The sequence below is a fragment of the Rhynchophorus ferrugineus genome, unplaced genomic scaffold (genome assembly GCF_030347505.1).
Source record: "Rhynchophorus ferrugineus isolate W39M unplaced genomic scaffold, kcgeb_rfMv2 rfM1, whole genome shotgun sequence".
In the NCBI taxonomy this organism is placed as follows: Eukaryota; Metazoa; Arthropoda; class Insecta; order Coleoptera; family Curculionidae; genus Rhynchophorus; species Rhynchophorus ferrugineus.
Genome location: NW_027472580.1, coordinates 15,867,564 through 15,879,718, shown reverse-complemented (window position 1 = coordinate 15,879,718; position 12,155 = coordinate 15,867,564). Strand labels below are relative to the sequence as shown.

General features: G+C 31.2%; 1 protein-coding gene and 2 long non-coding RNA genes across 3 annotated transcripts in view; 1 reads left to right on the top strand and 2 right to left on the bottom strand.

The window, feature by feature from the left end:
* Nucleotides 1-12,155, top strand: part of LOC143195283 (transducin beta-like protein 2) — a 253,458-nt gene that overhangs the window by 209,066 nt on the left and 32,237 nt on the right. Inside the window, exon 4 of the mRNA XM_076402325.1 lies at nt 6,131-6,351. Coding sequence (XP_076258440.1) covers nt 6,131-6,351 — 221 coding nt within the window. The remainder of the gene's footprint in view (nt 1-6,130; nt 6,352-12,155) is intronic.
* LOC143202805 (uncharacterized) lies at nt 2,780-3,087 on the bottom strand. The gene is made up of 3 exons (XR_013007237.1): nt 3,026-3,087; nt 2,913-2,974; nt 2,780-2,861 (listed from the first exon to the last, which is right to left on the bottom strand). It is a non-coding gene; the product is annotated as an uncharacterized LOC143202805 (long non-coding RNA).
* LOC143202759 (uncharacterized) lies at nt 3,700-4,053 on the bottom strand. The gene is made up of 3 exons (XR_013007230.1): nt 3,931-4,053; nt 3,817-3,878; nt 3,700-3,765 (listed from the first exon to the last, which is right to left on the bottom strand). It is a non-coding gene; the product is annotated as an uncharacterized LOC143202759 (long non-coding RNA).

The following is a 12,155-nucleotide window of genomic DNA, read 5'->3' as shown; positions in this document are numbered from 1 at the left end:
TTCCTCTTTATATCAAAATATAAAAATAATTTTACATGATTCAAAATTAAACTGTTCTTTTGAACGTAATGGAATCCAGCAATTATCTCTTGCCTTTTCTATCCCAAAGAAAGTTTGAGAAGAACACAGAATGAAATAGAAATAAACCATTTACTTTAATTATAGTGTCATTGTGGCTTTCCAAATATTAAAACACAATGGAACGTATTTGGTATTATTATTCTTTTTTCGCGCTGCCACCTGCCAATTTAAATTGTTGTCCTTATTACTGATACTATTATATTTATAATATTATCAGTATGGCTAAATCTTTACAGTTTCTTTCTTGGTACTTAAAACTATTAGATGCTTACATGTATTCTGATAATTTTTTCTCAATAAAAAAGTAGTTGTTGACAAAAAGTGGTAGAGTATATTAATCAAAATATTTTTCACAATTTTCTACAACTTTTTCCTATATTTATGACAAGAAGACGATACCCTATCGAAAGAACAATATTGGTTTGGTAGCGATTCACTCACGGATCAATTTTCGCACTTCTTCGGCGTTTCAAAACAGTGCGCCAAGCCAGCCATACTGCATCTATCCGAACAAGTAGTAAACAGAAGACGCTATGCTATTTTAAGAAGTGTCAATATGTTTAGTAAAGCTTTAAAATTAAGCACTAAAAGCATCGATACTTTTTATAGTTCATTTAATGTTTTTTTAATGTCGAGATATATCGATATATCGACCAAAAATATCAATATTTTTTGGGACGATGTTTATCGATATTTTTTTCAAATAAGTATCGATAGTTATAAATGAGAGTTTAAAGTTTTAGTTGCTAAGTAATACATCGATGTTCAAAACCTATGGTTGTCGAAGGAGTGTATCGAACTTTTATTTTGGGATTTGGGGCCAAGTGAATTTTGCATGGAAAAGTAGCACTAGAGTGGAAAAAACTCCATGCGAAAACCTAAATGAGTTATTGAAGGAGCGTATCGAACTTTCTAACGATCTATAGGATACTTTAACTAGGCAAAAGTGTCAAATGTAATATGTATGAATATGGAATAACTATCTGTTTCACGCTCAGTTCGATTCGAGCAAAAATTAGGCTATTCCGTTCAATCGCTGGAAGGAGTTCCCTGCATACCGCCTTCAAATTGAAAAAGTCCCTGTCCCCTGGCTCCAGAAGGTATCATACCTCAGTCTCTCCTATTCGATCGCAACATCAAGTGGTCAGCTCAAATTCAGCATGCTGTTTGCAAAGGCAATGGCGTGTACAGTCTATTTTGCCCTTTTCGGAAGAAACAAACTTGCAATTTACCAGAAAGCGACTCTGTATAAAATGCTGATCCGTCCAATCTTCCTCTACGGAGTACAGGTATGGTACAGGTACGTCTCCGACAGACAAGTTGTACTACTCCAAGTGTTCCAATCCAAAATGCTCAGTTTTCTCTTGGCGCCTTACAACATGAAAATAAGTTGAGCCAATCGAACCTAAGCGACATCAAAAGCCATTTGGTTCTATCTGGTCGTCCTGGAAAAATAAAAAAGGTCGATTTCAGGTTAGGTAATATCTATCAGCTATGTCTTCTTGCAGCCTCGATTAGCAATAGTGAATTCAATCCAGACAAACCGTAATCACAAAAATAAAAAAATGCAAAGAAAAAATGCATCAGAAAATAAAAATAAAAATTAAGTAATCGCTTGGATGCATATTTATGGAAGAAATACTGTTAGTCTTTGTAAGGTTGAATCGACTTTGTTCGTTAAACGTAACAAAGAATTTACTAGTGGGTAGTGTCCCATGTAAATAATAAAATAGTTTCTTCTACCGTTTCGCAATACTATGTCATACCTATTGTAGTTATATGCCATAATATATTTACATATTTCTTTAGCGTACGTCTGAAACAAGTCATAGGAAGTGATATAAATAATTACCATGATGTAGACAATCAAACAATGTCCGAGATAAACATTATGCAAGAAAAAAGTCTCGTGATTAAATCATTATTTAAATACCAATAAAAAAACGTAGAATGTTGTAGGAATTTGATTTAAATAAATAATGAGAAACTGTAGTGTTTAATTGATATAACAGTTTGTTAAATTGTCGTAAGATAATTTGTACTGTTAAGCTGTGAAAAGATCATTTTTTATATGAAAGGCCATTAATTCTATTTTCACTATTGTTTCAACAAAATTGTCTTATGATGAGGTATTACAAATTGAACTTCCAAATCTTTACCACTATGACTCGGTGATATAACAAGTTAAATCGTGGCTTCCATTTACTCACCGCTATATTGTGAAGGCCGTTTGAAATCAAAGGGCGCAATACCATTATGTGATAGAATTTAAGACTGAAGAAATTTTAGGTGCTAATTTGTTGTAATATTTACCCGTGGAAAAGGTTTTTTGTAGAATATGTAACGCTCTTATGTTATAAGACCCAAAAAAATGTAAGTGAAAACTCAATGCATTGACAGGAGCCCAAAAACTTAAAAAAGTGCAAACGAAACGAAAAAAGAGAAATAAATACATAGCATAATGTAAAGAATGATTTGAACATATAATATATACACAAAAAATATCTATAGTCTAGCCAAAGAACTGTTGAACATACTCAACTCTGAGTTTTAGTTCAGTTTAGCTTTGACATATAACAAAACATTATAGTAGATCTAATGCATATATTATCTAATGCCTATAATGCATTAAAACTAGAATTAAATACACAGTTATAATAGTTTATATGTTAGGGTTGTGTTTTATTATATTTACATTGAACTCTATTTCCATACCACCTGTGAGTTAGAGTTCTAGGCGCGTTTTTTATGCAGTTGTATCCACTGGAAGTCTAATCCACCTAATTAACAATTATATACATATATTTACATTGAACTTTTTTCCATACCACTTGTGAGTTAGAGTTCTAGGCGCGTTTTTTATGCAGTTGTATCCACTGGAAGTCTAATCCACCTAATTAACAATTATATACATATGTTTACATTGAACTCTTTTCCATACCACCTGTGAGTTAGAGTTCTAGGCGCGTTTTTTATGCAGTTGTATCCACTGGAAGTCTAATCCACCTAATTAACAATTATATACATATATTTACATTGAACTCTTTTCCATACCACCTGTGAGTTAGAGTTCTAGGCGCGTTTTTGATGCACTTTTATCCACTAGAGGTCTAATCCACCTAATTAACAATTATATACATATATTTACATTGAACTCTTTTCCATACCACCTGTGAGTTAGAGTTCTAGGCGCGTTTTTTATGCAGTTGTATCCACTGGAGGTCTAATCCACCTAATTAACAATTATATACATATATTTACATTGAACTGTTTTCCATATCACCTGTGAGTTAGAGTTCTAGGCGTGATTTTTATGCAGTTGTATCCACTGGAAGTCTAATCCACCTAATTAACAATTATATACATATGTTTACATTGAACTCTTTTCCATACCACCTGTGAGTTAGAGTTCTAGGCGCGTTTTTTATGCAGTTGTATCCACTAGAGGTCTAATCCACCTAATTAACAATTATATACATATATTTACATTGAACTCTTTTCCATACCACCTGTGAGTTAGAGTTCTAGGCGCGTTTTTGATGCACTTTTATCCACTAGAGGTCTAATCCACCTAATTAACAATTATATACATATATTTACATTGAACTCTTTTCCATACCACCTGTGAGTTAGAGTTCTAGGCGCGTTTTTTATGCAGTTGTATCCACTGGAAGTCTAATCCACCTAATTAACAATTATATACATATATTTACATTGAACTCTTTTCCATACCACCTGTGAGTTAGAGTTCTAGGCGCGTTTTTTATGCAGTTGTATCCACTGGAAGTCTAATCCACCTAATTAACAATTATATACATATGTTTACATTGAACTCTATTTCCATACCACCTGTGAGTTAGAGTTCTAGGCGCGTTTTTTATGCAGTTGTATCCACTGGAGGTCTAATCCAACTAATTAACAATTATATACATATATTTACATTAAACTCTTTTCCATACCACCTGTGAGTTAGAGTTCTAGGCGCGTTTTTTATGCAGTTGTATCCACTGGAAGTCTAATCCACCTAATTAACAATTATATACATATATTTACATTGAACTCTTTTCCATACCACCTGTGAGTTAGAGTTCTAGGCGCGTTTTTTATGCAGTTTTATCCACTAGAGGTCTAATCCACCTAATTAACAATTATATACATATATTTACATTGAACTCTTTTCCATACCACCTGTGAGTAAGAGTTCTAAGCGCGTTTTTAATGCAGTTGTACCCACTGAAAGTCTAATCCACCTAATTAACAATAATATATACGAGTAATATATTTTACATTCATTAGAGAGCATATTTACCTTTTACGCTTAGTTCTTGTATCGTTCGATACAGTGTTTCCTTGTAAAGGCATTTTGATATCACTGTATTTCTTCTTAGTTTGTTTTGTTACTACTATCTGTGCTCAAACATCTTTTGTTCTTTGTTTGGAAACATTTCATGTTTCCATTCTCATTGTTTCCATCACCCTGTTTGAGAAATTGGCAGCATTGAATCATAAACTGTTAATTTCCAATCTATCTAACATTTATTCACGATTCCATTATTTATCAATTTCTTCTTCAATGTGGCTGATCGAGTTGATGAGGCTATGACTAATAAAACCTACTCAAGTGTAATTCCAACGTTTATCTTTTTTCACCAACTTTTGTTATCCTAATACTATATTTATTACCATCTTGCCATGAGTGATCATTGGGTATATTGGTCCCATTTTGAAATATCGATGTCTCATCTAAATACAAACTTTGAAATAATAAGTCTTACTATATTTTCTATATGCTTTTAAAATTGTATTCTTCTAAGAGCAATATCCGGTAGTGCCATTAGACCTCTTCGATACTGTTCAGACTAGCAGTTTCCTCTGAAATAATTGTATTAAATTATGTGTCTATTGAATAACTACTCACTGTTTTTATATATTTCGTATATTCAATCATTGATAGAGCTAACATCAAGCTGATCTTGATTCGTCACCCGGTTCCTATGAGGACAGTTTTCTTTTCGGCTGAATTCAAGCTTCTCTGGAAGAATTTTAAATACGTTTGACCACCGAACGACTTTGGCAGGCTAGTTCGGTTACACGTTTGGACTTATCAGACATCATTGTTTCTCTTTCTAACTAGAATAAAATGAAAAGGAAAATATTGTCTGATTCTAAGGCGAATGTACAAATTGCGACAGGCAATACATTAAACATCTTGATGACGTATCTTCTATACTTCTTTGATTAGACTATAGATACAAAACAATTATTAGAAATTAAGAATTTATACTCTAACCCCAATGATTATTTGATGATTATTTTAAGATTAAGAAATTAATAATTTTATCTGTTTTATGAGCCAGTCAAAACCGCCAATAATAACACATAATAAAAATGAGTTACTGAATAGAGAAATAAATAGATATAGCAATTTGATGAGAAACTACTCGAAAGTGAGCAATAAAGGTACAATAAGAGAGTAAATCTATCAGAGCCAACAGGAAAAATAAAAAAAGAAAACAAAACTTGAGATGGTTAGATGAAGTGACACATGATTTGATTTAATCGAACTTGATTTATAGAAAAAAGTTAAGAGGTGGTCGGTTGAGTGAAACATTGTTTATTTGTTTGTTTTGATTTTTTAATTTGATTGAGATATGAATTGCCGCAGATGAAAGTTAAAGAAAGGAATGAAAAGAAGAAAAAATTAAATCGACAACAAGTAAAATAAAAACTGGATAGGGACTGATGTACCAAATCAAGATGGTCCCAAAGATCTTAAAAACTTCTTTAGAAGCGTCGATATCACTTATTATGAGTTTGTTAAACCATTTATTTATTCATGTATCCCATATAACTAAATGTGAATATATTTCAGTCTATAATAGTAATTATCTTCCCTTCCCTTTTTGTTACATTTCCCTTTCATCCTAATTATAGTTTATGATTGACTCTTGATAATGATATAATACTAATAATAAATGAAAATTGGTCAATTATTATTGCTTGATTGATATTGGAATATTAAATATAATAGATTTATTTTTATTTACAGATAGAACGATTTTCATTTGGGACATCAAGGACTTGACGCAGAAGGATCGTAAGTCCTTTAGGATTAACGTGGATTTCGATTATTCCACCCACGTCAAATGGAGCCCGGACTGTAAGGCTGTGATATCACATCGATTCAACGATAACTGTGTTGAGGTTTACAAGATCGAGAAGAAGAAAGATGGTTGGTTAACGGCTAGTAAAGCTCTTACCTTTCCTAAGGTGAGTCCATATTATAATTAACCGACTTCAAAAAGGAAGAGGTTCTATGTTCTGCTGTATAATTTTTTTTAATGTGTCTTTGCCGATTTCTCCATCATGGACCGATTTTCAAAATTATTTTTTGATTTGAACGAGTACTTCCGAAGTGGTTCCATTGGAACCAAATCAGAATCCGATAGGGGAAGGGGGGAAATCGAGGAAAACAACAAACAAACAAAAATAATATTAAATTTGGTGACAGGCAAAATTTAATTACGAACAAAATAAATTTAATTTGTTGTCATTCATTTTAAAAGATATGGGATAAAAGAATATAAATATCGGTAAAAATAATATATAGATTATATAGATACATAGAATATATAGACACAAGATTAGTAAATAATCAGTATGTATCAATTTAAACCCAAGTTAATACTAACATTTATATAGTTTCCTGCGTGATGTGCAGTAGTATTGTAGTATTAAACGTTGGTGTCGTTAGCTACGTTATTTCATGTTTTACGAAGTAATCGTAGATATCTTCGTAGATCCATCTGATTTCAAGGTCATCGTATAGTTCTTGGTTATTCTATTTAAAATACTAATCTATTTAAATCAGTCTATTTGATCTCAGATGAAGTCTGGAGTATCTAACCAGTAAAGTTGTCGAATTTTAAGTGTCTTCTGCTCAGATTTTTGCATTGGATCTACCAACATTGGCATATAAATATAAAATATTTTTATAACTTATATTTAATATTAAATCTAACAACTAGAGTTTAAATAAACTAACTATGCTTCATGTTACGGTAGAGTCAATTAAATATATAATTAATTAACTACTTCACCATTTCCTTCACCATTTTTAATTAATAAAAATAATTGAATAATCATATTTAGAACATAATATATTGAGGACTATTTCAAAAAATCGAGTGTTTATGACTGAATTCGTACATTCTTAACCGACTTCTAAAAAGGAGAAGGTTCTATGTTCGACTATATCTATGTTTTTTAAAGTATGTTCACCGATTTCTCCGTCAATTATCGATCGATTTTCAAAATTCTTTTTTTATTCAAAAGAGTGCACTTCCTTCATATATATATATATATATATATATATATATATATATATATATATATATTATTTCTGTATTATTTAGGCTCGTCACCGTCAAACAGGGCAGTTGGTAGTAATTAAAATAATATTCTAAATAGATAAATAGATTTAGGTAGGCGCAACGGTATGTTTATAGTAGAATATAAAATACGTGTAGTAGATGGGTTAAGTAAGCTTTTTCTTTATTTTTATTTAGTTATTACAACAATTATTACGTACATATTTTATTTTAAAACGTTTTGTTTTGTTTTGTTTTTGTGTTAAAAATCTAAGTTTGATTGTTTTTTACTTTTTAGTGAGTTCCTTATTTATTTTTTGAAGTCGGTTCAATTTTTTTACAATTTGTATATGGACCTAAACCAAACAAATTGCCGTTCTAATTGACTAACCTTTATTATACGGCAGAAGAAAACAATTAAGCAACTAATTAATTTATGACTAAAACACAAGTTCCTTCACCATATTATAACTGATAATATAATTGAATAATCATGTAGATGATATTTAAGACGTAATTTATTTAGGATGACTATTGAAAAGAACGAGTGATTTTGTCTGAAAAGGTATGCATTTGTATTTTTTGATAAAATCAACACTAAGTGTAATGCGTATAATTTATTTATTACAATTTAGATATAATTCTGAACATATACACTTATTTTGATAAATAATTTCCAAGGTTAGATAATGAAAAAAAAAATTTGTAACTTTGTAATGAGGAATGATTATGAAGTTAATAAGACTGAGTGGGCATATTTTATTTTATTTTACTAATTTTGAAAAACTATTTTACGATAACTTTTCGGATTTACTTTACCCGGATTAAATATTATTTTTGTAAAAAATTGGATTTGAAATAAAAACTGAAATTTATGAAATAATGTAATTTTAAATACCAAAAATCTCCAATCTATATGTAGTGTAGTTTTTTTTGGTCGCACTCTATTTTTTTATTTGGCCTTTTTTTTGTTTTGGTTTGTCTATTTACGAGTTTTATTAATATATTATTTTAATAATTTATGTGTTATAAATTAACATTTTAATGTAGGTTTACGGTGTGAGGTTCTTCAATGCAATATAAGACAGAAAAAAGTTAGAAAAATATAGTTAATTCTTGTATGGCTAATACCAGCAGATGTAATAATGTATAACTTGATGTAAATATTTACTATTTTTACTACCGTCTAACGTGTCTCATAATATCGAGGCAGATAACTAACTATCTATACTATCCATCTATACTATGCAGTTATTTTTGTTTACTATTCATATGCAAGTATTTAAGATAGAATTATAATATTTTAATATATACCACATATATGAAAACGGGCTTCCAACACTACCGAATGATCATCTGTTCTAAAAAAACAAGCAAAGAAAGGTATTAATTAGACAAACCTTCAAAAAGTGTGAAGCACATCAAGGTTAGATTACAAAATATTAATATCATCAAATATCTGACGTCTTATAGATAAAATAGTTTTATAAGATGAAAAAAGGCTTAGGGTAACTGATACTCGTTTGCTTGATTTTATCAATTTTTTACAGACTGATATGTGTGTGTTATGGCAGACATACGTTGGACAGGGCAAACCGAACGTTCGGAAATAATATTTACGTATAGAAAGGGTATTACACCAAGTGTTGCTACTGAATAAACTTTATGCCACTAATAAAATGCCCACCTATAGCAATAAAATTCTAGAGACTACTTGATTTTTACATTTCGAAAGGCATCTCATCAAATCAAACAAGAATACAGAGCTCGTCTGAACTATCGTTTAATCACACTCCAATATTGTTAACGCTAGTTGTGATAATTCAGAAATAAACACATATGAGAAATCAAAATCATTTGAGAAAATGCTGTTAAAACATGTTATACCGATCATTATATAATTTATATTATAATTTCGAAATCACCATTCCACAGTCGACCAAGTGTCTAGAGTAACAGTGGTTGATGAAAAGGGAGTCAAAGAAAAGAAATACTACCATGCAATATTCCTAAACGCCTAATCAGCTCTTCACCTGGTAAGGCATTTTAGATTAATCTAAAAAATGAGCAAATTGCTACCGTGGAATTACTGCTGACTGCTGGAATCATAGTTTTTCGAGAGAAAATTTGAAATTTCGAAAAAATCTCGCATGATTTCCCTTCATCAATACTTAAACCTAAACCTTTTTCGTCTGGAGTTCCCCAGTGTAATGTCTTGGGGCCACTCCGCTATATACTATTGATATTACAACAACAAAAGAATCAATATTGGGAACATTTGCCGACAACACAATTATCATGGTAAAAGATATGTGCTGAAAAATTACAAGTACAATCTAATTTAAATATAAATGTTTTTTCTAATCTCTCTATTCTATATTATTATTATAAATAAATATTTTATTATTTTTTATTATTATCATCCTGTCCATTGTTTAAGTAATTTTCCAGCCATTTCGTGTTGCAATTATTATGTTGCCTTGCAACTGTTTTTGAAATTGAAACAATTTCAAAGAAGTTATACTCAATAAATTCCCTCTCACCCTGTTACCGGGTATCCAATGACGTCGTACGATTCGCAGAGGTTTTTGAAATTAATCTCGGATGAAATAAGTCCGACCGAACTTTTATATCTAGAATTCAAAATAACTGTGAAGAGATTTCATTAGTGAATGTGAAAAAAGTGACAAAATGTTACCAACCGACGATAATTCGTAATGAATTCCGTGTAAAATGTCAAATAAAAAAATGCAGATACAGATGACGAAAATGAACCAGTCACTTCAAAAAAAAAACTCCACCAGCAACGAGACTGTAATTATTAATGCTACGTTTACTTGATGTTTTACCGAATAAATAACGAATAAGTGGTTGCATATTCATTTTCTATTCTTATATTATTCACATGTGTAAATTGTATATATTTTTTTAAAATTTAAGCTGTCATGTGATAAATAATATAACATTTTTTTATATTTGTTCAAACTTAATTTATTTATATTAATTAAAAGCTGGACAAACCGGCAGAACAAGCTGGATCTTACAGGTCGCTGCTACCTACGATATCAAAATTCTTTGAAAAACTGCTGTTAAAACGTATTAAACCATTTATAGACATACCAGATATCCAGTTTGGATTTCGAAATCACCACCTGACAATCGAACAAGTACACAGAGTAACAGCGGTTGTTGAAAACACATTAGAAGAAAAGGGATACTGCCCTGAAATATTTCTGGACGTCTTACAGGCTTTTGACCGGTTATAGTATTTGGGATTAATCTACAAAATGCAAATGGCTACCGCGGAGTTACTGTTGACTGCCGCAATCATATCTTTTCGAAATAATAATTAGGCTCGCATGAAGAGGCATTCTCAACATTTTTCAACTATTCACTAACCTATTTCAACCTATTTCGGCTGGAGCTCGACAGGGTAGTGTCTTGGAACCACTTCTATATCATCTGTATACTGCTGATATTCCAACAACAAAGGAAACAGTACTTGGAACATATGCCGACGACCCAGCATGGTAAAAGATGTATGTCTGTCTAAGGCTATAGAAAATGTACAAATTGCAGTCAACGACAAAATCTAACAAATGGACTGGAGACTGGAAAATACATCTTAATGCCTCCAAATCTGTCCATGTTAATTTGCCTTTGCGTCGAAATGACAAAAACCTAATTATATTACTTAACGGTTCCTAGATTTCTCAAGCAGAATCAGCTAAATATCTCGGAATATATCTCGATGATAGGTTAAATAGGGAACATCATGTTAGACAATAAGCAGAACAGATTAGGCTCAAAGTCAAGCCACTGTACTTGGTAGTCTGAAGATACTCTCCACTTGACCTAAAATTAAAGAGATTTGTTTATATTTTGTCAGTCATAAACCCAACTTAGACCTATGGGATCCAATTATGGGGTTGCACTAAAACATCCAACCAACTAGTAATCCAACGCACTCAAAACAATGTCCTACGATTAAATACCGATACTTATCGTTACCTAAGTAACGAAGAGCTGCTCAATAACTTCAGAATCAAATGGATACACGAAGTAGTCCAAGATTTTGCCTTAAAACACGAAATGAGTTTGTTAAATCACAGCAACGTGAAAGCAATAGAGCTACTGGATATCACGCAGGAAATCAGAAGGTTGAAGCGAACAAAACCACATGAACTTGTTCAGTTTATAAGTGTATTCTCAATTTTAGCTTAAATAGTTTAGTTTTATTTTAGTTTGGAAAATACATACTGATGTTTAATCCCAGTACTCTGTATATTAAAGTAGAAAATTAATTTGAAAATTAAGATTGTACTAAGCATATCTAATTTAAATAAAAATATTAATTAAAAAGACTAATTACCATATTGATCGATGATTTTTGTCATTTTTCTAGTAAAACTATAATTGCCCCACTGTACAGCCTTTAAAATGTAATGTTGGCCAATCTCCCTCCAATTTGGGCCAAGTTACTAGAATGTATGTGGTCTTGATGGAAGACAACGCCATTCCTATTGATCAGTTCTGGCCGTTCTTTTTAATTATCTACTTCAATTGCATCAGTTGTTGATAGTAGGCAGCTGATTTAATGGTTTGGCCAAGTTTAAACAGTTCATGATGAACAATTAGTTTCCACTTAACTTTTGGGATCAGCTTCCTTGATGGAGAACTTCTTCGATAGCTCTCTGATTCTAG